The 26,201-nt window shown below is 41.7% G+C and overlaps 1 protein-coding gene across 5 annotated transcripts in view; it reads left to right on the forward strand.

Moving 5' to 3' along the window:
- The first annotated feature begins 10,695 nt into the window (after window positions 1-10,695).
- The window catches only part of gpatch8 (G patch domain containing 8), a 58,148-nt gene continuing 42,642 nt past the window's right edge, over window positions 10,696-26,201 (forward strand). For 2 of the 5 annotated variants that reach the window (XM_061226012.1, XM_061225995.1), the window contains exons 1-2: window positions 10,730-10,789; window positions 24,845-24,922. Coding sequence is in view for 1 of the 5 variants with exons in the window: in XM_061225986.1 (XP_061081970.1) it covers window positions 10,745-10,789; window positions 24,845-24,922 (123 nt within the window). In the remaining 4 variants the exon portion in view is untranslated. Of the gene's footprint in view, window positions 10,790-24,844; window positions 24,923-26,201 lie in introns of those variants that run through there. The other 3 variants (XM_061225986.1, XM_061226022.1, XM_061226002.1) reach the window with 3 other exon arrangements.

Consider the following 26,201-nt stretch of genomic DNA (forward strand, 5'->3'; position numbering starts at 1 on the left):
GGTTCTTAACCTGGGTTTGATCGAATCCCAGGGGTTCGTTGAGACAGTCTCAGGGGTTCGGCAGGGGTCATAAAATATATACCTATGTTTTGAAGAAATCATATTTTATTTTTCCAATTAGGAAGGGTTTGGTGAATGCACTGATGAAGCTTACAGGGTTCAGTACCTCCAATAAGGTTAAGAACCACTGCTCTAACTGCTTAATAGTGAATAAATTAATTATTTGTGTTGTACTAGGGAAGCTTCTAACTATCAGTATCTACTGCTGCCACTGTCCTAGTCTCTGTAAGCATCTCAGAATATATGTCATGTCGATGAACAGGCTATCCTTAGTTTGGTATTAAGATCTTCATTCAGTTTTTAGATACACTTTAACTGAAGCCTCTGGAATGATGCACTCAATAAGGGTATGACCTTTTCAATTACCAGTGGGCTACAACCACATTGTAGTTTAGTACTGGATATTCAGGTGATTCACAGGGACTGGCAGAAATTATTTCAATAGATCGGTTCCAAAATCCAGTGTAATAGTGGGGCAATTACAGTAAGGAGGAATTTACAGGTGAGTTGGACATTACTTCATTTTAAGTTTTTACTGAATTTCAGGGAAAATTACATATTAATTCAAAACAAATTACCAGACAATATGGACAGTGGTCAAAGGACTCTGTGGTTTGAAGATAAGTCAAGAGTTTGAGTAACTTGGAAATCTTAAATATCATTGAACATCCTGTATATCCATAATCTGGTCTTTGTCAAAAGCTTGAATAAACAGCCTCCTGTCTGATGTTTGTTTTTTTGTTAAACCTTTTGAGCACTTCTCCTTTGGAATAACAAACAGCCACAGTATTCAGAATATTGCTGTTCACAGTACACCATGCTCTGGCCCATTATATTATCATACCCTGTATTCCTTGTCCATTTCCTGGGGTTTTTTTGTGTGTCATGTCCATCTTTGCTTTGCTGTTTCTTTCGTTCACTCATCTCACCTGTGTCTCTTCAGCAGTTTTCCATCATACACACCTGTTTGTCATTTCAGTTCATCACCTGTGTATTTAAGCCCGCCTATTTCCCCTATTTGTTTGCCAGATTGTAATGTGTGTAAGCCATTCCATGTGTGCATTTTTCTGATTGCTGATTGTCAACTCTAGGTCAAGTAAACTGCACCGGATTACCTGCACGGGACAGACAGAGACGGTGGGCCTATGTCTTTCCTGTGCCGGACCTGTAAATTGTCCAGTAAAAGAAAATGCCTGTCAGTAAGAGAGTGGGTTCTGATGGGTGCCTCCATGGTCTCTACCCCCTCTACCTCTTACTCTTTCATGCATGCTGTGGTTTCTTCTGAGCTGTTGGGTCTGAGCAACTTCATGTGTCCCACATCTCACCCGATAATGACTCTGACGGACGTCTCACTAGCGTCCCTTTGGCCGAGGTCAACCACATCACCTTTCCTGTGGGAGTTTTGATGTCTGGAAATCATCACAATTAGATTTTCTTTTACGTCATAAAGCATCGTCACGTATGTCGTGTTCGGCAGACCCTGGCTCCTGCATCAAAATTCTCAGATGGACTGGGTCAATGGATCCATCACAGGCCGAAGCCCTGGCTGCCATGTTTGCCATGTCTTCACTCAGCTTCCGGTTTGTCTGCTTCTGTCTGCCCACCGAGGAGGTTCCCGCTGACCTGTCCAACCTAATCTGTGCCACAACCTCCTCCAAGTCTTCAACAAGTCCCTGCTCCTTACCACCTCACTGTTCCACACTCACCTGCCAACGCCGACAATGGTCCTGCTGCCATCCTGCCTTCAGGGTCCCTGGTCACCCGCCACCAAATTGGAAGGTTAAGGAAGCCCTTAGGAACTACCCTGCTTCTGATGACCCTCTGCCTGGCCATCTCCTTGTTCCTGACTCAGTTCAACCTCAGGGATCAGTGGCACGCTGGCACTTCTGTCCCAAAAAAACATTTTTGGAGTCTATGCAAGCTTGAGTGAATTCTGCCATTAAAGAAAAAGGGGGACATACCAATACTAAGAAATTCTGAAATGTATCTACATTTTCACAGATTCAGCATATCCCTCAAATTGTTATGCCGATAATACAATTTTAAAGGATTTTTTAATTATTAAATTAGAAAGGGGCGGCGGCACGGACGGTGCAGTGGGTAGCACTGCCGCCTCACAGCAAGGAGGTCCTGGGTTCGAATCCCTGTGTCTGCGTGGGTTTCCTCCGGGTACTCCGGTTTCCTCCCACAGTCCAAAGACATGCAGGTTAGGCTGATTGGAGAGTCTAAATTGCCCATAGGCATAAGTGTGTGAGTGAATGGTGTGTGTGCCCTGTGATGGACTGGCGACCTGTCCAGGGTGTATTCCTGCCTTTTGCCCAATGTATGCTGGGATAGGTTCCAGCCCCCCTGCGACCCTGTTCAGGATAAGTGGGTTAGGATAATGAATGAATGAATGAATAAATTGGAAAGGAATGCAAAATGGAAACATTTTCACGACTGGTCTCTATTCACTATTTTGGACCCCAAAAAAACTGCATTGGTATAAAGTATGCAACCTTCTTTTTTATGTTTTCCTTTCAAGATTCCTCGGTCTGCACCACGGTAACCAAGGTGTGCATTTTCCTTTTTTTGCTTTTAAAATTGGCACTGCTTGGATTGTATCACTGATTGGAGGTAATCAAACTTTTGTGGATAGTGGAACATGTGACTGGAATTGCGCCTACAATTTTACTCTTATTTTCATGCAGTGAGAGATCTGACAAACTGACATCAAATTACCTACACAATGTAGTGGAAAAATGTATTTTTGTACTATCTGAACACTGTAGAGATGAAACCCTGAATGTTTTTGTACTTCTGTTCTTTTGTTCTTCACTATTATTAGTTTTCTGTCATGGCAATCTATGGCAGCTCATAGAACATCTCTGTAGGTTTTAGTGACATTTGACACATTCAGCACTGGTCAAGGTATCCAGACACCAAGTTTGGGGTCAGTTCATCGACTCTAGTGCTACCAACAAGTCGAAGTTCACATTAGAACTAGATTTTTTTTTTTAGACCCATTAGACCCATTAGACCCATAATTGTTTATTTGTTGGCCTCGAGTCATGATTCTTTTTCCACATGATCTGTAGTCCTGCTCAGTTAAACACACCCACTTAAGTCAATTTCTACAATATTAGATCTTCCACCATTTAAATTTTTTTTGTAAAATACATTTTAAACATCTCCTCCTAGATTGTTGAAGAAATCACCAATACATTTTTAATGTATAATTTTGAGAGTACTGTTATCAAAATGTATTCAAAGATAGCTGCTAGGTAAAACAATATGGTCACTGTACATAAACAAATTTGATGACAGAGTGCCATCAATATCTCTGCAAAGCTTTGTTGGATTGGTGCCAAACTGGTACCCTTCTTTGCCTAGGGGGCTGAAGTGTAAGCATCACATTGCATGAAATTCGATCACTTGGGGGCCCTATGACAGGAACAATGTTTATATGTTGATTATATAAATATTCAACCAAACATTTTGTGAATCATTGCTATAAACTAACTGGGGAATCATAGGCTTTTTGTGACTTCCATTTTATTTTCATCTTAGATTTTGTGGGTCTTTCAATATTGCCACAATATACCAATGGATTTCGCAGAAAAGGCACCATGAAGGAAGAGTGGCCATATATCTGCAACCCCTTTGTCTACTGGCATCACTCTTGGTGCACATGCATATCATCAAGAGTGGTACAGATAAAGATGGGATGACAGTCGAGAAAATGCCAGGGCAGGGAATTGAACCCCTCAACATGGGGTGGGGGGTTGCATAAGGGATGAGTCAGCCATACTGCGTGCACCACACAGTCATTCTGTGCAAGCAGTTACTTTAACTGTTTCAATGTGAGCATATCACAACACAAAATAGAAAATCTATCTTGGGTGCCATTAAAAATGTATTTATTTGTAAGTCACAGTTCTTTATTGGTAAATGGTTGGCATTTATATAGCGCCTTTATCCAAAGCACTGTATGATTGATGCCTCTCATTCATACACACACTCACACACCAACGGCGATTGGCTGCCATGCAAGGTACCAACCAGCTCATCGGGAGCATTTTTAGGGGTTAGGTGTCTTACTCAGGGACATTTCAACACACCCATGGTCGTACCGGCAACCATTAGACTATTGCTCTTACCACCTGAGCCAATGTTGCTGCCCATTCATTTTTTACATGTCAATGAATGGCTTTTGCTGGTGTACCTACAGTACAGCAACACCAGAGAGTTGCAAAGTAATTTAGAGTTTTCACAGAAGATACTTAGACAATTCTGTAATACATGAGGAATAAACTGAAATGGTAATCAACTAGAACAGTTGGTGTGGGTGGAATAGTGGGTGTTTGGAGGTACTGTAGAATGAAATGGATTCAGTTCAGGTTAGCCAGGCCAGTGAGCAAATATAAAAAGATAGAAGTTAACTGCCAAAAGGAATAATGTAGCGATTGGTTGTGTTTAACATGAGAAAGGAGCTTCTCTGAATAAGTGCACTACTGAAAGGGAACTGGGAAGCGAGCTGATTCCGGCTGAGCACACACAGGCTGACTCATCCACACCCACTCAAATTCACCACATATTTGAGACCTGAGCAAAGACCACCCTTCAATGCACATCTAGCAAGGACTGGGCTTCTTAAAGCCTCCCTGGCTAGTTTCCATTAGTGGCATGCCACTGGACTCTGGAGGTATGGGATTAATGAATGGGTTTGTGTCCAGTAATATTGGAATGACATTAAAGGACAGGGAGATGCAGGCACTATGCATACAAATACTCTAGACATGCTGGTAGATAGGGCATCCAAGTTTGGGCAGAGCACCTGTTTATTTTCTGGCTATACATAGACTCGGACAAAGTGCAAGAGGTGATCATTGTTTGTTCTTTTTTCAGGTCCAGTACTGTAGCTGGGCAGAATCAAGCTTCTGCTGTGATATTATTCCATGTGCTTGATAGCTTAGGGGAGGCTAAGGGGGGGCACTTGACATGTTTTAGCTCAGGACTGTGGAAGCCTGGTCGTCAAGAAAGCCGATTTGCCACAAAAATGACTCAAACTAAAAAAAAAAAAAACCATGGGTACTCTGGACCTCAATAATCAGCCATATGATGAAGAAAGTGGGTCTTAATTTAGGTCAAATCATGTTGTAGCTACCGCAACTATTATTTTTCCCCTTACATATAATTATGTAGGGTTCAAGGCTTAAGTTAAACAAATGAGGAATATATTCAAACAAAACTAAAATCCCTTGATTAACGCAGCTATACAGGACAAGGGCAACTTCCTTTTGTGCCTCTATTTGTTTCCTTCGTTCAGTGCCAGATTGTAATGTGCTCCTGCCATTCTCTGTCTCTGTCTGCTCTGTCTGATTCCCAATGCGATTTTTTTGCTTGGACTTTCAGTGTCAGAGATGCAGGACAGAGCAACCATGCTTAGACTCAGGAATAAGGTGAATAAGGCAGGCTTTATTTACAAGGGTAGACCCAGAACGTAATAGAGAAACAGGCAAAGGTCATAATCCAGGCAGACAGGGACATACAGGGTAAGCAGAGCGAAAATCAGGGTAGATGAAAACAGGTGAAAGTACAAATATGAAATCCAAAAACACAGGGAGTCCAAAACGACGCAAAGACCAAAAACAGAGAATCCGAAAACCAATGCACCAAAAAACAGAAGGGGAAAACAGGTTGGAGAAAAAAGGCTAGAACCGGGGGTAGCTAAGACAAACTAGCAAAGGTAAGGAGCAAACAGGTGGGCTTAAATACAAAACTGATTAACAGACAATGAGAAGCAATGAGGGAATGACAGCAAGGAAATACATTTAAGGAGTGGGAGGTGAAGACACTCAATAGAGAGCAGGTGAAAGGAATTAAAGGCAGAACAGACTAAATGAACTATGGAAAGTGACATGGGGCAAAAAATGCGAGGCGCTAAGGAAATAGACTAATACTGAAAGCTGAATAATACAAGGCATAACAGAATAGACTACGGACAGCGAAGTGGGACTCAAGACACAAACACGAAAACACCAAAACAGGGAGAAAACATTGGGAAAAGCACAGAGATACAGACAAAATGGAAAAAACAATGGACAAAGGGCACAGACGTAACAGATTTGTGAATTTTGGATTTGGTTTTGATGTTCTGCCTCTTCTGATTGCATTCCTGATAACAAACTTTTGCCTATTATATTGGCTACGATTCAAATTATCTTTGCTTCGTCTGTTTGCCCCGGTTACAAGCCTCTGCCTGGATTATTGGTTACGAACTGGTTTACCTCTGACATCCTCTTTTGCCATGTTTGACCATTGCTTGTATGAATTGCCTATCTACCAATGAAAACCCTTATAGTTTGCTACTGGTTCCTGTGTTCTGAAGATAAATTGGCTCAGGGGGTAAGAGCAGTCGTCTGACAGTAATAGGGTTGCCGGTTTGATCCCACCCTGGGTGTGTCAAAGTGTCCCTGAGCAAGACGCCTAACCCCTAAATTCTCCTGACAAGTTGGCCCTTTACCTTACCAAGCCAATCACTGTTGATGTGTGATTGTGTGTATGAATGGGTGAATGAGAAGCATTATTTGTACAGCGCTTTGGAAAAAGGTGTTATATAAATGCCAGCCATTTACCACAACGTATTGCTTAGAAGAAACTTTTATAAGTTATTTCTTACATTTATGATTTATTTACATTTACATTTATTATGAATTATTCTGACTGTAACTTACCCATTAATATGCTATTAATAATGAGTTTATACATTTTAGAGACAATCTGTGTGAGAATTGAGAAGCATTTTCTCATAAGTTATGCATACACAAATAAAAGGTATTGTGATCTTTACCTAAAGGTTAACAATTAGTCTTTTGCCTGGGCATAATATTACAAAGATCTGTTATGCACTGTAATGTAATTACCTTCATTATAAATAAAATCTGCATTTTTGTCATGTGATACAGGCCTGCCATGCAAGACACCGACCAGCTTATCAGGAGCATTGGGGGGTTGGGTGTCTTGCTTAGGGACACTTCGACACACCCAGGGCAGGATCGAACTGGCAACTCTCCGCTTGCCAGACGACTGCTCATATCTATGAGATCTCCCTTTATGGAGCAACACAGTGTGTTCATAAAGAAAATCCATATATAGTAACATTTTTCAAAAATAGTAATACACAGGAATATTCCTCTGACCATCATGCTCTGAATTGTTAGTAAACACAGCAAATAACCATTCATGTGTTAACTGTTCATTCTATTAAACTGGAATTTCTAGGCCCAGTAACTAGGGTTAGGATTCCGGTTAGGGTGAACCATAAGTAGCACATTCTACGGTACATCCCAGGAACTCTTATGTGGCTATGGTCATCGTCATGCAGGTGGAGTAGGTCTCCATCTAGTGGTGAATTTTGCATTTGCAAATTTGCACACCGAGGCAGGTGAAGTATTTTGCTGTACAATGTTTATTTTCTGAATCTGGCTATACTAATGTTCTAATGGCTAATGTACTTATAATATAATAATCATAATATAATAATAATCACAGCACTGTCAGCTACATTATTGCCCAACCAGTGAAAGTACTTAATGTGCATTTTCCTGTTTATATATATTAATTGGCTGACTACACCTTTGTCAAGTTAATAGTGTTGGGTCCCCAGGATTTGTTTTTATTACTGCTATAGTAGCCTACATTGGCCAACCATGGGAAGGAGTGCCAAGTTATCGTTAGAACTATATTGACAGTCACACTTAATAATTTGCATGTCAAATAGGTGACTATTTCAATACTGCAAAGATCAGTCATTTTCCTTTTCAAAACAAGACCGTATTTATTTTATCAAAAGCATTTTACAGTTAATGCCTCTCAATAACCCACTCATACACACTCACATGCCAACAGTGAAAGGCTGCCATGCAAGGAACTAATTATCTTGTTGGGAATTAGGAGGTAGGTGTCTTGCTCAGGGACACTTCGACACACCCGGGGCGAGGGATCAAACCCTCCAACTGCTGGACAACCGCTCTTACCTCCTGAGCTAATGCCATTCCACAAGACAATTCAGAACAAGTACAATTAAATCATTTAGCAGATGCATTTAGACAAAGCGATTTACGTTGAATTGCTTGGTGGTTGCTAGGGTGTAGGGTGGCCTGTGTAGGGCACAGTGTAGGGCGGCCTGTAGTGTAGTGGTTAAGGTAAATGACTGGGACACGCAATGTCGGTGGTTCTAATCCCGGTGTAGCCACGATAAGATCCGCACAGCCGTTGGGCCCGTCAGCAAGGCCCTGAACCCTGCATTGCTCCAGGGGAGGATTGTCTCCTGCTTAGTCTAATCAACTGTATGAGCATCTGCCAAATGCCAATAATGTATTGTATTGTAATGTAATGTAAATGTCCAGTGTTAATTAAACTCTAACAGAGTACACATGAGTCCTATCGGGTAAGAGTTGATATTACACTGAACATTTTGAAGGTTCTTTCCTCAGTACTTGTGAGAAGGTAGAATAATTATTATTTTTTTTTTCATAGAAACATTAAATTAAAATAGAAACACTGAGGTATAGTTTGTAAAAACCAAATGAGTTTGTGGTGTTACAAACTCTTATCACTGAGGTGGTAGTCTATAGGTGCTGTAGTGTATATACAATAGTATCTACAGTAAATCGTACAACAAGCTAACAACACATAATTAATGCCTAGTGTTTGCTTACAAAACACACTTATCGGTACCCAAATTGAACATTATTGTACTTTCAGGGTACATTTGGGAAATGTTTTCCTTGAAGAACAAAAATTTACCATTACTTTACCTTTGTATAGGAGAGTGGAAAGCCAGTGGGTCTGTCTTCCTGACCAGTTGGGGAAGGTACTTCCTGACCAGAGAAAGAGTCATGGCAGCTAGAAGTGGCTGCTGGGAACATGAATGGATGGGACAGCCAGCTGGCAAGAGGATCCAGAACAGACCATTCCTTCCTATCTTCATTATCTCACACTGCCATACCAATAGAACACCTTTGGGACAGATATAGCTATGTATTTAAATCATGAAACACATACTTTGAACACAGACTTCAACCCTGTGTAGTTTGCTAATATTTACCTTTCACCGCTCTATCCCTGGCTAAATGAAACATTTCTGAGAACACTGATTTGCTCAATTCGCGATATTATGAATATCTTTACTTATCAGTAGACTTATGCCATTGCATTTTCAGTGTTGCACATAGAAACTGCTGATTGCTAATTGTGGAACATGTTACTGTATACTATAAAATATAAACTGAACACACACCAATTAAATAACACATTTTATTTTTCAAAACTAATGTAACCATTCAGCACATGCTGTTGGTATTCAAGGTGTTTGTTATACACAAGAGAAATACAGATACTGAAAAAAAAATGCTTGCTGTTTTTCGTTTCTGTGTGGCCACAGAACCTCATCCACATCACAAACAATGTTTTCCCTGGCCTAGTAGCGGGGAAAGTATCTGCTGGCATGATGAATCCAGCCCTGGAGTACATAGCACCACATGCCTCCTCCATTGCCTGTAGAAGGGGTGCTAGATAGTCTTTCCATCAACGTGCAGAGAAAAATTGGATTCAGAAATAGTGAATATGGTCGGGGGAGATTATTGGAAAATCTTGGGTGGACAAGGAACCAATTATGGACCAGAGCAGCCTGGTGGAAACTGATGTTGTCCCAGATGATAGCATACATGGGCTCCTCTGGCCCAACATCTGTGCTGGTGTAATCATGACGTGTGGATGGAGTCCAAAAAGTGATCAGATGGGCAGTATTGCAGGGGCCAAGGTTGGAATGTTGTTGTAGAAGGCCTACTACTTCTCCACCTCTTACTCTCACTCTACATATTTCTCTTCCTTTAGCTGCAGCATTGGCATCAATTGTTCACCAATACAGGAGAGAAACCTGTACCCCTTTTATTCATGTGTAAGTTGTGATTGCTAATTGAAAATGTATGCTACTAGTGTAAACTGGTGTGGAAGTAATGTGGCCGGTTGATAATTTGTGTTTCGTAGTAGTCCTTGAATAGTAGTGCTTTCCATGTGAATACAATAAATCAAATTGTGAGAATTATGCCAAAAGTAGAGAATTGTGTGTAAAGTTTTGTCAAAAGTGTGATTTAGGATTGTGATCTGAGCAAGGAAAATAATGTACTTCTGCAGAAATTGTGTGGGGGTTTGGGACGTGAGTGTAAGGTTTTGGTTATTGTGTTTCAAATCCCTGTGTTAGTGTGTAAACATTTGAAAAAAACTGTAAGCAATCTTGCTGACCACGTTTGTGCAATGCTAAATCATGACGACACATCTGTTAGGTAGTTTTTAGCAAAAGAGCGTTTGTCGTTGACATAGTTCACGTTTATCGTATTGTCTCCCGCATATGACATAACGATCGGGAGTAAATCTGCATTTTGGTTTTGACATTGGCTGAGTGTTAAATCAATCTATAATGTTTGAACGTGCTATTGGTTGGAATATTCGTGTTCTTTAGGTTTGGGGTGGAGGTGAGACCAGAACACTCCAGTGATTGGTTTACAAGTGCATCGGGCATACGGATTTCTGAACTGCCATAGGATAGAAATTTTAATCATGGGCTGCAGTAGGCGTTTCCAACACAACAGGGACAGGTCGGACACGGGAGGGGGCCGAAAGAAGGAGCTGCGGAAGGAAAATGGCTGACAGATTCTCTCGTTTCAACGAGGATCGTGATTTCCAGGTAAATAGCTGCATAGTGTTATTTTATCCAGAATAAATAATTATATGTCTTACTTCCGCAAAATGAAAATGCAGCTGTTATGAGTTGAATTGCTAAGATTTATCTATTGCAGCTTGAGCTTGCCCTTGTCCGACGTTTGAATGTGTGTTCAGAAATGAGTCGGCTTTATTCAACCAGATTCATAGCTGACGAGTAGAAATGCAACACTGCTGTATTATTGGGATTATATTTCAACGCAATGTCATGCATTAAAATGTGTTGTACAAAGGCTGTGTTGCATATACACGAAACATATTTGCATGATGTTTACATGGCTGTTATTTCAGCCCACCAGCTAGGTAGCATGCGCATTCAACTAGCAGCACACAAGGGTCACAGACTGAATGGAAATCACCAGCAAGCTAACTCAGTTAGCTCATTGGCGACGTTAGTTTAAGTTACCTGCTTGTTGTTATCGGAGGTTTTCATATCTGCAGTACAACATTCAACAATTGGAACGTTCGAATTGTTTAGCCTTATTTTTTTATCCTTAAATGAGATAATTTGTTGTTTTACTTAAGGTTAGCCATTAAACTGAGGTTTATTATAGCTAGCTAGCCAATTCAACTGGCTGGTTAACTTGCACAGTGGTTATCAAGTTTGCGATTAGTGTTAACTGCCAACTAGCTGGCTAGATGCCTATCTAAGTTTTTACCTAGCTAGCTACATTGCTAATTTGCTTCATTTAGATCCACGTTAGCCTAGACTAGCTGTTGTATTGGCTTCCATTGTTGATCATTTTTAAGTTTTAATGGTAGGAGTAAACGGCGATATTCTGTTGGCAACCTAGTTCAAGCTAACTTGATTGTCTTTCCTACCGTAGCTTCCCTATAACGTTAGTTTGAATAACCTTAACATTACAAGTTACATCATTACAAGTTGAATGTTAGTATGCTTGGCTTACTATACTACCAGTAATTGCGTGATACGTTTGTGTTTTTTGTCTCACAAGGGAAGGAAAAATTGTATTACATTAGTTTATAACTTTGTCATTTTCGTAGTGCTGAATGTAGCCGACTACATTCGTCGTGCTGAATGTAGCCGTTAAAAACACCTAGCTAACGTTCGTTTTTAACTGAACTCCGGTGCGTTGGTTTGCACCCTTAGTGCGGTTTGTTTTGACAAGTGAAAAAGCTCCCTTCGCACTCGAGTGCGCACAGTGTTCCAGCTGAGAAGTGGTCTCCTCTTCCACGCGAATTTATTTCTGGTGAGGCATAATACAAACTAATTGCAGGAAGCCGTCCAAAATATGTTCCAATATATGGGTCGGAGGAAGATGTTGTCACCTGCTAACCAAAATAAAAGATTATTATGTCTTATATGTATGTGGCACAAAACGGAAACACTGCACTCTGCCTCGCCGCCCACTGACATGGTTTTTGAAATTGTTTTTACAAATTGTTTACAAGGCGAAGTCTGGAAATGGAATGTCCTGCTACTGCATGGAATACGGAGTAGTTTTCAAGTCCCACCTAGCACCTTTTACCTTAACTTAATCCACATCCGACGAGCAAATTCACTGTCAAGATGTCATATACAGAATGACAGCAGGGTCACAGCGTGCATCTGTGCAAGGAAATGCGTTTTTTCTAAGTGGGGGTGGATTTGAGGTCTTGGGGGTGGCCCCCAAGCGATTCCGTCCTGGGGATTAATTGTAGTGCTACTGCCGAGGCTTGACTCTTGTATTCAAACCTCATAAAGCATGCTATTCCAATCCTTAAATAATTAGTACGCATAAGATGTGCTAGTGAATTGCTGGGAAGGAAGTATTCATTAACAGTGCTAGAAACAGTTCAGATGGGCAGTGAAATACCACCTACTCCTCGGCTGTTCTTTGGAATTTTTCTACAAGACTGGGTGCTTTGGATTTTTCCCCCTCAGTTATGTTTCTTTCTGAACCTGGTTCTTGGCTTTACTCTCGGCTTTTGATAACAGAACCGTAAATCCGTAAGCATTGATTATCCAGTTTTTAAGGATCTAGATTGATTCCCACACTACTGCCAAAAATGATTTTTATTTTGGCTATACGTATATTTAATGCTTTGTTCATTGTTGTGCCACGATTTTTGAATTTTTATGCCTCATTTATAGTTAGCGCGGGTACAAGCGCATCCAAGCAATGCAGTGACGCAAGGTCATTACCCTATGTGGTTGCATTGAGAAGTGTAACTCCCAAACCGAAACAGAAATACATTTTACAGTACCGTGCCTTTAGGGGTGGTAAATACTGGAGTCTGCAACTCTCCACCTTATATTTTGGCAGAAAGGAAGACATGGCCTTGTTTGTGGATTCATTTTTTATTTTTTATTTTGTATTCATTTGTGGTTTGTGCAGCTGCCAGTAGAAAGACATTCTCTTTTTAAAAACTACACTGCTCACCACTGTTGTTGCTAGTTATTGCCGAAAAAATACATGACTGAAGCTCAGGTCAGTGATCCAATACAATGACACGACGAGTGGGTAATGTAATAAATAAATTATAGAAAGAAACCATTGTTGGTTAGATGTGTGTTGAGTACATACTGAATCCTCTCTGGAATTAGCAGACTCTTCCAAATTGTCTTTGCAGGGTGAAACCCGTTCTTGTTTTTTGTGGGAGCTTTTAGGACCAGTAGCTCATAGTAAGTCTGTTTATCTGCTTGCTTTTGCTTTGTTGTCTTTTTGTCGGAATCATGTCATGTTGGAATCATCTCATGTTTTCATTATAAATGATGAATTATATTTTAATTTGATCTATTCTATTTTATTGTGCTTCTCAATATGCTCTTACGCTTCTCAATGCTGTCTATGGTCAGATTTTTACCTTATTGTGTTATCTTGGTTTATTTTATTCCTTTTTTCTACTTTTTCTTTTTGGAAAGTGCATTGAGCGCCATGGTCTGAAAAGTGCTGTATAAATTAAGTTAATATTAAATATATCATATAAATGTATAATATCATATATAATGTCTAAATATAATGTAACTGCCGAGTTGTCGACTTAGATTACCAGCATATACCCTGCATTGATTTTTGTTTTATGCCATTCCTGGTGAGCTAAATGATCACAATACAATGGCATCTTGTAAATATATTTGGCTCTGTGTCTAACTAACTAGGTGGCTAGGTGTTTCATCATATTGGAGCCACAGTCCAATCTGTCAGTGGTCTCGGGTTAGCTAGTACTTAGGTACGTGACCACTGATGGTTAGCTGACTGATTACGTACGTTTAGCAGATACGCTTATCCAGAGCGAATTACAGCATGGGATAAACAACAAGTCCATTTGCCTGATTAATATGAGGAATTGTGCCCGACTTTCGACATGAATACATTCCCAGGCCAGAATATATTGAAGAATTTATAATGTACAGTGGTATGCATTCCTCTATTGATGCCATGTTCTCTTCAGACACTGAAGCTTCCTGCAAAGCTTTATTATGCATGTGCTCCCCGCCTGTGGATATGGGTTATGATCCTTGGTCCTGAGTGACTGCATGTAGTCGAGGACCGTGAGGGCGACTGCTTGTGTATGCTACGCACCTCTGTCACAAGGATGTACTTGCTTTGACTATAAGTCAGACTTAAGTTTGAACAACAAAATCTTTTCCTTAATAAACTGTAAACCTGCTCCCACTGAATGATAAAATATGCCTGCCACCGTAATGTCACTTGAGACCAGTTCTGTTGAAACCCTGAGTTCGGAAATGCTTCATCTCTTATCTGTTTACTGTAATGTTCCTGTTCTTTCCTAATGCTGCATAATGACCATTGTTTCTCATGTAAAGGGGATTAGCATAATTTTAAATTCACGTATGAGCTAAATTAAGCATTTAATTGTGTTTTAAGTGCAACAGGGACGTGCAGGGCCGAGAAGTACTTTCAGAGAAGTATTTGCAAGTATTTGGTTTATATTTGCAAAAATGGCGTGACCTCCCTGGGGTGGCAGTCTTATTTCAGGGCGGACTGTACCTTGGAGCTCGAAGATGGAGTCCTCCAACTGCATTGGCTTTAAACGCCGCACTGTAACCTGTAATAGCCTGCGCTATTTCGCTCTAATGCAGACCTTACTCAGATGCGTCATCCCAGTAATTCCCATCTCAGCTCTTCTGCACAGGAAACTGCAAGGTCCAAAAATCTTTGCCAAGACTGACATAGACACTGCACAAGGCTGGCCGGAGCAGAGCCCCCCCCCCCCCCCCCCCCCCCCTTTGGCATCAAGGCGAGTGACAGTACAAGACACAGTGCTCTGAGGGCACCCATCTTTCTTCTGTGAAATGACGCCATTCTGTGCCAGATACGCTCTCTGTCCGGTGCAGTGAGCGGCGGGGCAGAGCGCTGTCAACCTGCTGCACACGCAGGTCTTCTTGGTAGCGTCAGTCCAGTCGGGATCTTGGTTCTCCTTCAGCTCTGTTAATTTCTGGTTTGTGTGTCAGCCCGATGTCCCCGCTGTGTCTCAGAGTGAATGTGCTATATAAATGCGAAAGTTCACCTGATTTTTGTTGCGTAACTGTGCGGTTGTTTCATTGCTGCGGCCATTCTGCATGTTACCAGGGTGCATCAAGCACCCTTTCTGACACCCCCAGTCTTCAGTTTTGTGCAGATGTTGGTTAATTACGATGGGCTGAATGACACACCGATCACCATATCCAGCATTATAGTGGCATTAAATTCGCTTTATATTTTATATAAAAAATAAAAAAAGCATAGTAAGTATGCTTATTGTGGAAGTAATGCATGTAATATGGCTTGATTAGCGTTCATGGGCTGAATAAGAATGAAAAATTAACCATGCTCCAATAGTCGAGTATGACTACACAAAGCCATCTTCACTATCTACTCGCGTGGCTGAAAATGTACTGACTCTTGAGCCGGATCATAAAATGAAGAAGTGATATTTGCGGGGTTTCGTTTTTAAACAGTATGGTTTCCGCTTCCCTTTATCATGTCATTATTAGTGCTTGTGTATTAATTTTTGTGTAGTATCTCAAAATGACAGCTGTGCATTGTTGATTGTAATTTGACCTAAAGTCCTAGCTTTATTATTTAAAAAGGACATCATGGGGTTGGATGAGCTGTGTTAATGAAATGTCCTATTTGACCTGGTAATTGTTTTACCCCTGTCATGTTTTTTTTTTTAGCAGTGTCACCCTGAAACTGCAACAACTCTCAGGCTGTGAGACGGTGGTTTCGACCTCTGATTTTTGCATGAAGTTGAGTTCTCTGGCACAAACACTCAAGTCAATGTTAAATAAACAATCCACCATCATTAGGAGCTAAGCAGTCAGTGTGTTTATTTGAATTTCCTCTTCCCCAAGAGGGTCTTTTCTTTGCATTGTTGGTGCATGTTACAGATTTGCTTGTCAGTGCAGTTTTCTAAGTGAGTGTCTCTGAGTAGTGCAATGTTGCTGGAATTTTAATCAGATTTCTTTTACACTGGGTACCTGGCTACATTAGTTATGTTGTTGGTCCTGGCGTTTTCTTTCTTTGCATTTTCTCTGTCCCTGGAAGCCTAATCCCATGCAAGAAATTGTCCACTGTGAATTATATGGCTTGTTATATTTCCAGTAAAGCTGGAACCAGTTATCAAAATGCATACTTAAAATTGACAGTTACTCCCCTTGCTATCAATGAATGAAATGAGCAGAAATCAAAAACATTTTTGTAGAATTGGCAAATTGGGCGGTAATCTAATTTAACACTAGTGATTGCAGATTACAGCTAGCTATGTCTATCTAAGTTTGTGTTCCCATTGGTTTTTCTGTAAGACAATAGCAGCTGCAAGCAAGTTTTGATTTACCTGTGGTAGCGTGGTAACATATACACAGATTGGCAAAAGTTCTAAAATATTGGTTGTCTCTCACCTCGTGTTGTCATCCTGATGAAGCTCGCCATTTAGGAAAGTGTGAAGCCTGCCCATCATTAAAACTTTAAAACTTTTCTTCAGGAGCTTTTTATTTTTCTTCAGGAACACTTTGCTGGATACGGTGGAGTTTAGATACATCAAAGTAAATTTCTGAGCCTGCTGATCAGGTCATTGATGCATTCAGAAATCATCTTCTTGCAGAGGCAATAGTATAAGCAGCTGAGGAATGAGATCCTGAAATACAATTAAGTCCTGGTGGTTGGAGGTTTTGCTTAGTCTCACCATTGGGAAAAAGTCGCAAGCCACCATTCATCATTTTGTGAGGGAAACGCTTGACCCATGACACCACTGCGGTATGAGACACAATTCCTTGAAAGAAAGCTAGTAAAACTCCCAGGGTTTTCTACGATAAAATGTCTGGCAACTACTGCTAGTTTACAATGCCCATGTCAGGACCAAATACAGACTCCACATCAATTGTACCTCTATGCAAAGGACAATAATATACCTGTTGTTGGAATGGAGTACTTCACAATATCCCCCAATGTCTTTCTTAGAATTAATTTCTTAAATTGCCTGACATGCACTTTTTTCGATTAAAAGTATTGAAATTGTAGACAATCTCATTTGTAAGGTTTCTGTTAAGAATCATACTGTTTATTTATGAACAGATCTGTGTCTGTAGGTAGGGAGGTGAATGTTTGGTCATTGTGGTTAATCAGACCACATTCTAACACACTCATACAGTTGGTTAACATGTACAGTGCAAGTCCAAGTATTTGGACAGTGGTACTATTTCTGTTCTTTTGGCTCTGTACTCCGATGTACTACTGTGATAGAAGTCAACATTGGTCTAATCTGTCCCCAACAGAACTCTTCCGGCTCTTTTCTGTCCTATCGAAATTGCATCTGGCTGTGTAGCCTCTGGAGGTCTGTTAGTGAAGTCGTCTCTGGAGAGTAGTCCCTAACACACCTGCCTTCTGAAAAGTGTTTCTGATCTGTTGGGCAGGTTTTTTGGGTTTTTCTTTTTTATGAAGATAATTATTTGGTTACTACCTTGGCCTACCAGTCAATTTGCAATTACTGAGATTGTCTATGCTCGCCTTCTTATAAAGCCTATTGTTTGGCCTATGTCACTGCCTGTTTATTTATTTATTTTTATTTTTCATAATGCCTTGTCTGTTATTGGTGCAACTCTGGTCCACATGTTGACAAACACCACTAACAGTCTCCAAAGGCAATCAATAGCCTAGAATTGAGACTATATATGGAAAGCTTTCTTATACAGGCACTAAGGAAGCAATTGCATACACCTGACTAATCAGAAACCGCTGAGAAGCCAACTGTCTAATTACTTTTGGTTCCCTGAAATGGAGGGATACAATTCCTACGAGGATCACCCGATATCGATTAATGCCCTCAAATTACAGGTGACAGTCTGCACTTTAACCTCATATTGTTTCATTTCAAATCCAATTTGCTGGTGGACAGAGCCAAAAGAACATAAATTGTACCACTGTCCAAGTGCGCTGTATGAACAAAGGGTGAGGTCAGAAAGTGATCGATTTCTGACTGACTGACCTCCCCCCCCCCCCCGGGCAAATCTCCCCCAGCCTTAATTTCAAACATCTATAAGGTCCCAGACTGATAATTTTCTGAATAGAGCCAACACAGAACATATGAACTTCTTATGAAATTGAGTTTCATTTTTGCACTTTGATAGTGACCAGTGCCCCTCATGTTTCACCGTAACAGAATGGATCCTGCAAATTCTGCAGAGCAGATTGTTTTACTGATCTTACAGGGCTTGTCCTGTCTTTTGAAGTGGCTCTTGCCATTGGGATATTGCACACTATTGCTCAGATTTGACTCACCCCTACTGTTACCACCCACACCGAGAGCCGAAGATGGATGTCCTCCTTACACCCAGCTGGCCAGTCCTGTTTTTCAGCTCCCTTCAGCCATTGCTAGATGCGTTGTCTGAATCCAGTGAAATCTTCACTCCTAAGAGATTAGGTGTTATGTGCAAAGCAAGGCCTATCTCACAGGACGGTATGTTCTGCCTTTTGCAGATAGGGGGGCGATATTGGCTCAGGAGGTAAGAGCAGTCGTCTGGCAGTCGAAGGGTTGCTGGTTCCATCCTGCCCTGGGTCTGTCAAAGCCCTGCCTGGCAGCCAATCGCCATTGATGTGTGTGTGAGTGGGAGAATGAGAAACATCAATTACACAGCACTTTGAATAAAGGTGCTACATAAATGCCGACTTACCATTTCCCATCTGCAAGCAGTCGTAAGGCATGACATCTGCTTCTTTTGTTTTGTACACATTTTATTTAACATACTTCTAAAAATAAGAGTTTGTAATGTTTGTTTATACATAGAGAACATCAACTTGAAATTTGCAGACACTGGTAAGAGTATCTTGGTCTGATGATGGCAGGCAGTCTTCCCACTGCAGATTTACATTGCTGTGGGCAGTGCTTAGACTGGCCAAGCAGGGCGAGAGGTTCACTGCCTTTTTGGGAAACAAAGACATGGTCTGAAAATGTGTGTAAAATGAATTGAGGGGAAATGAAGAGGGATGTAATTCTTCATTTTGTCTTGTAGAATAAGGAAGGAGACTGGCCGTATCATCTCTTGCTGTGTTTTCCCAGGGGAGAACCCTAAGGCCAGAGGTTGTGAGAGATGTCATGAGTCCTGTAAAGAAGGGCCTGGGGGATATCTTCCCAGCATTTGCGCTACTACCTTTTCCTTCAAATTCTCTCGTTTCTCTCTCGCTGTGTGTTTATGCGTGGAGAAGGAGTGTTCGTTCATTGTTGTCTTTATGTGGACACTGAGGATAACTTAAGTCGGAGCAGCTAATGGGCCTGTGGTTGGATTTGATGGACTGATTGTTTTAATATGAGTCAAAAGTTTAGAGGAGGAGAAAATGAAGCCTCTTCTGTTGAGTGGTTGAAAGCCGCAGTTATGGCAGAGCTCTTAGTAAGAGCCTGTAGCGCACCGTGTGACTGTAGGCTACCCACCCTGCTGCGGTAATGCAGGGAAGCTAGGGGCAGCCATAGAGTAGCGATGTGTTGCAGTGTGGGATAGTGGTGGGGAATTGTGAGCCAAAGTCAACACCGCCCCCACCCCCTCCTCAATCTGGAGCGATGCCGCCCCAGTTCTTTTTCTGTCCTGCCCCCGATGGACGCCCCATTCCTGAGAACAGCAAGTACCTCAATTACCTCAATATTCATGTGAGCTTTCAGGATTTTAACCTGGTTTTGGGAGCGCCTGTCTTTTTCTTTAATAGAGATGGCGTCCACCCAGCAGACATATTCCAAATACACACTGCCCCACTCACCTGACTAACATCTAAGTCTGGACACAACAAATTATTCTTCACCATCACAATTAGTCACCATAAGGCACCCTAGCTCAACTGCCTGGGGGACGTAGCACATAAGCACTCGCTAACTCATTATGTAGACTTATCTCCTGAAACAGTTTTAAGAAACCCATAACTCATACTCCTGCTGTCAACTCCGTGAGCCCCCCCAGTGCTGGCAGTGTACAGGCCACCTAACAATACATAAGGCTTATCCATTACTTGTTTGTTTGCCTTTTGGTGGAATTTTCATCATTAGAGAATTTAATTCACATGTAGATATTGTTAATGACCCTTAAGGCTTCTGAACTATTCGACCCGACTAAATTCCATGGCTTTTACCCAACTTGGCTTTAACCCACTACCCTGGTCAAACCTTAGATTTGGCAATTTCTAGAGGACTTAATATAAGTAATTTGCATATTGTTGATACTGCCTTGATCGAATGTAAAATAAAAAAATAAAAAGACTCAATACAGAACATATGGTTTTGAAGCCATACATCACATCTTCAGTAATTCTGCATTTATTTCTTCTCTGTACTGTTCCAGATCTGGATTTTCCATCCACTTGCAGTCATTTAGTTAATAATTTCATTGACTCTTGCTCCAGTTACAGTAAAAGAAAAAAAAAAATAGAGACCGCTATGGAGGAATGAAAAATACTGCAACCAATTAGTTGCCTTCAGTGAAGCCTTCTGAACCCTCCTTGTGCCCACACCTGTTATTATTATTATTATTATTTTTTTAATTTAAATGCTCTGAATTGGCCTGTTGCCTCAATGGGAAAGTCCTCTTGAACTATTTTAAAATTATTAATCATGATAGCGGGAAGGAGCCTTACTCTTGGGCTTTTTCCCCACTCAGTCTTCAGCTGCATGTTTGGAGAGGGTCCATTGCAGGCTGTCATTACTGAGAGACTGTTAAACTAGGGACTGACTGGTAACCGACCGGCCTGGTGCTTCATTGGCATAGACTGTAGGTCCTGTGATTAAAGTAAAATATAACTGCCAGTAAAGGAAATAATGTGGTTGAGGTTGTTGTGCCTCCATTTTAGTTCATTGAAAAATTTAATTTAGAACTTGTACTCATTGTTTAAAGTAAGCAGTGGGCACTCAAGTTCACAGCTTCTACTGCTGCAGTTGGAGTGTAGCTGCTACTGAGAAACCCTTTCATTTATATTCTGTTCATGCCCGTTTGGCCTTTTATTTCAGTTGTCCCTGCTCACAAGAGCCCAGCAGCCCCACTGCACGTATGCACTTATTCAAATTGGGGGTTTGACTCCCTTGTGCATTGTTCAATTTGCATATCGTGAATAAGCTGTCAGTGTGTCACTGGTAAGGTAGTTGCGGTTTCTACTCTCTCTGTCTCAGAAAATATAAAGAAAAACTGCATGTAAAATTAAGCGTAAGAGTTTTCTAGCTGTTCAAGGTTCCCGTCAATGTTTTTCATGGGTAGCAGTCTGGCCTCTTAAGTTTTTTTCGACTAATATAGGCTATAGTCTGACCATAGTTAGTTATTTAGGTAAAGCCTATCTCTGTGGCTGACATAACCATTTCCTTCTGTCGCTTCGGCCTCAAAGTGTAAAATATACTCTCTGCAGTCTAGTCTCATTTATTTTGGTTAAAAGCTTCTGTTGTACTGGCGCAGAGAAACGTGTGACGGATGAAGGGATCGCTCAGCGGCTCGTCCCGTTCATCGCTCGGCGTTTAGGAGGCGTTTACCCCTCCTGACCGTTCCTTTGCTTCTCAGAAAACGCTGTTTTCAGACATGGAAGCGCCCGGTGAAGTTCAATCTCCCCGCAGCTCCTCGATGCCACAGCCGGGACAAACGCGCTGGAGGCATCTCCATTCCGGGCACCGCGCTCACGCTCCGTATTCACAGGGCACAGCTCTGCCCGCCTCTGAGATCCGGCAGGGCTCCCTGCTGTGGGAGCTGACCCACAGAGGTTAATGTGGGGTGACCGACTTCTCGCTTCAGGAACTCATCCACAGGTAAAGGGTTAGCTTCCAGCTTCAAAATCCACAGAGGTGTAAGGCGACCAGGATTTTGATGGTGGAAAAGAGCCCCAGAGGTCATGACCAGCCTTCTGTTGGGGAAGAGGCCCACGGTATAGATGTCAGGTTTAGATTCAGTAAGTATTTTATTCATTTATTTTTTCTCATCGCAGTGTAGCCAGTTTTGTTGTTTCCTGGGTTGACCTTACAGAATGAGGATCTTGTGGCCAATATAAATGAAGGGTTGAACTGTTGTTAAAATGCTTTTTATGCACCATTTTCATTGCTACGACACAATGGTGTCTCTTGTTTTGCTTACTTCACTTGGTGTTCAGGACACGGCGAGTTTACGTTAATGTTTAAGACGAAACTGAAAAGAACAGTACTGAGCTGGAGAAGAGCATAGCGTTTGCAGAAACTCACGTTGTCACGTCGTGTTGCTGACGGACAGGACCCTCGCGGCGGTAACCCCTCTTCCGCATTGTGTTTTGTTTCCTTCTCCCGCCCGCTGTGGAGTGGGGAGAATAAAAACAACCGCCGCAGGGAGGTGAGCTCATCCCACAGCGGTCCGCAGCAGCTGGGCGGCCCAGTGCTGCACACTCGTAAATTGCAGTCTCCGTCCTACACGGAGGCGGTCTCTCTAATGGCCTGACGGTGTATTAAAGCGCAGTAGTCTGGACTGACCAGGGAGCTACTGTCAGAGGTTGTACCGTCTACGGTCATTTGTGCCCATAAGGAAGGCATATTGTTGTTTTTATTATAATAGGTGGCTTTGTTATGAGGTCTTTGAACATCGCCTTAATCGGTACACGCTACCGAATATTGACCACATCCATAACAAATCTAATTAATTCGTAGAACAGCTCGCTGATGGTGAGGCTCTGTAATGAAGATGTAGCTTGACCTTCACTGCATCATCAAAATAAGATTATGCCCTTTACAGTCTCCCTGTCCTGTGTCCATAAGGCATCATGCTGGGCTGCCAAAAACAATTATGGTAATTAGTATTCTGCTCCTTGGTGTATTTAATTATTGGTCGCTTCATCTGTGTTATAAAAAAAATCTCTCTTCCTTGTCTAATGTTTAGACTGACTTTAGATTTTAGATCTTGCATGCTAGCTTTTATAGCAATTTCTTGTGTTTTGGTGCAGCGTAGCTATTCCATTGTGATAGTTCATAGTATTACATGTCTCACCATGTAAAATCAATATTTTTTCTTGTCAAGTCCAGGGGGCACATGGTTGCGGTATTTTCCCATTTCTGTAAAGGCCCAGAAGACGACAGCATATGATATGCCTGCTCTCTTTGTTTTGGTACTTTTCCATAAGTCCCCCGGCAAAGAACAGTAGTATAGCGTTCTGAGGTGAGGTGCTCCCGCCTACCGCTTCCCCCCCATGCTGCTGTGACATAACCATCTCCGTTCAGTCAGTGAAGGTGGAGGCAGGAGGCAGCCCGTCCTGTTTCCCAGAGCGACAGCATCTGCAGGCCATGCCGAGGGTATGCGCTTGCGTTAGTGTCCACTTGTGGTAGAGGTACGTTTCACCTTAGAGGCGCAGGATATTATGGAAAACCGTGTTTAAATATTTCATGCTTCAGTGAGATGTGCATTTTTAATGTTGGTTTTAGTTTTCCATTTATTTCTTTGTAGGGCACGGTGTTGCAGGAGGTTTTCTGGGTTTCTCTTGCTCATGGGAATTTTGGGAACGGAACAAAGTGCTGACATGTAAATGCTCAAATTGAGGCCTGTGGAGATTCAAATTACATTACATTATTGGCATTTGGCAGACGCTCTTATCCAGAGCGACGTACAGTTAATTAGACTAAGCAGGAGACAATCCTCCCCTGGAGCAATGCAGGGTTAAGGGCCTTGCTCAAGGGCCCAACGGCTGTGCGGATCTTATTGTGGCTACACCGGGATTAGAACCACTGACCTTGTGTGTCCCAGTCATTTACCTTAACCACTACGCTACAGGCCGCCCCTGATTCACTGTTGTTTGTCAGTCTAAATCTCACTCTTCAGCAGCAAACCTGCTACATGTTCTGACGACTGTTCTTTTATAACCAGTGTTGTATTGCGGAATTCATTGCTACATTAACCTGTATTTAAAAAAACTCTGCAACTGTGTCTGCACAAGTACAAGTTTTGATCAGTGTTTTAGCCAGCTGTGAACTTAAGCAAAGTTGGGCCAAGACAATGCATTTGGCTCACAATGTCGGACAATAAAGAATGCAGACACTTTGCCTCAGAATGCTGGTGTGCTTTCGTGGAAACTTCTGCGTGCGTTGGCACCGTTCCCACAGTAGGAGAAATCGTTCTTTATTAAAATGTGCATTTTTGAGCTCTGTTGATGTTTGGTGGCATATTTGGAAAAAGTTGTCTGTTTTTGTAACGTCAATTTTGTCAGCAGATTGATTACCAGAGAAGATAAGGTACCTTATATCACTATATAACTATTTATCATTATATAACTGTGACTAAAAAAAGTAGCCAAATCTAGAATGTTACACTCTACACAACTATCTGGGGGAATAGATAGTACTCTGGCTAAGTGGAAACTGAATTTAATTGTTGGGTGAACTGTCCATTTCAGCTCTAGTGTTCCTGCTATGGCAGTATCACCACATGATGTCACTTTGTCTCGCACTCGAATTTCACTTCGAAAAACTGAAACGCTCCACAAATTGGGAAAATGGGGCCTGGGTTTTACATCGGCAGTATGCTCATTTTAATTGCAGGTTGGAGTTTTCCGTTAAGCGACGTACTGCCACCTCTCTGTTCTCACCACTTCTCCCTGCTCTTGCCTTGCAGGGGGGAAATCACTTCGACCAATATGAAGAGGGCCAGTTGGAGCTGGAGCAGGCCTCTCTGGACAAGCCCATAGAATCGGTAAGGCCCCGCCCGTCACCCGCGCTTAGGAGCAGGCCGGCTGGGGAAAGTGTGTGAGGATGGATGACTGCCCAGCTAGGGATAGGAGCACCGCCACCCCTCCCCCAACCTTTTGTGTCATTGATACCCCCCCCACCCACTTCCTGTCTCAATCGTAGCTTTCAACTGGCATAGCCCACCTAGACCTCTTTAGACCTTCCACATGTCCGTTCTTTTTTTTTTCTTGATCAGAATCTCTAGGCAGTGTTAGCTTTGTTCACAAAGATATAGGATAATTTTACAATCTGTATTTTTTGTTTCTCTGCATATATTTATTTTGTTTATATTGTGATTGTTTTTTTTTCTCCCTTGTCCCTTATTTTTCTACTGATAGGAATGTTTCGAGTGCGGACTAATTGTTTGCAAATGGAGTGGATACTGTCCTGAAACAATTTTAAATGGCAAATAATAAGAATCAAAAATAAATAATTCGTACATTTACAACATGGCTGTATGCTAGTACGGCAGGATTAATAAACACACATGGCACAGTCTCATCTCACTGACATAACGTGCATACATGACGCTATTACTGCAGGATTAATAAACGCAAGGCACAGTCTCATCTCACTGATATAACGTGCATACATGACGCTATTACGGCAGGATTAATAAACAAAAGGCACAGTCTCATCTCACTGATATAACGTGCATACATGACGCTATTACGGCAGGATTAATAAACACACATGGCACAGTCTCATCTCACTGATATAACGTGCATACATGACGCTATTACGGCAGGATTAATAAACACACATGGCACAGTCTCATCTCACTGATATAACGTGCATACATGACGCTATTACTGCAGGATTAATAAACACACATGGCACAGTCTCATCTCACTGATATAACGTGCATACATGACGCTATTACGGCAGGATTAATAAACACACATGGCACAGTCTCATCTCACTGATATAACGTGCATACATGACGCTATTACGGCAGGATTAATAAACACACATGGCACAGTCTCATCTCACTGATATAACGTGCATACATGACGCTATTACGGCAGGATTAATAAACACACATGGCACAGTCTCATCTGAAGCCTGCTCGTTGGCCCTGTGCTGTCACAGGCATGCTGTAGCTTATAATTAGCTGTAACGCATCATTAGTCTAAGGCATGGTTCACATGTGCGGGGCACAGAGGAGCCAGTTAAGATGGTTCTCCTTAATGGGATTGCATCGGAAATTTACTTCATGCAACAAAGTTTTATTCCATTCCCTG

The sequence above is a fragment of the Conger conger genome, chromosome 2 (genome assembly GCF_963514075.1).
Source record: "Conger conger chromosome 2, fConCon1.1, whole genome shotgun sequence".
NCBI lineage: Eukaryota > Metazoa > Chordata > Actinopteri > Anguilliformes > Congridae > Conger > Conger conger.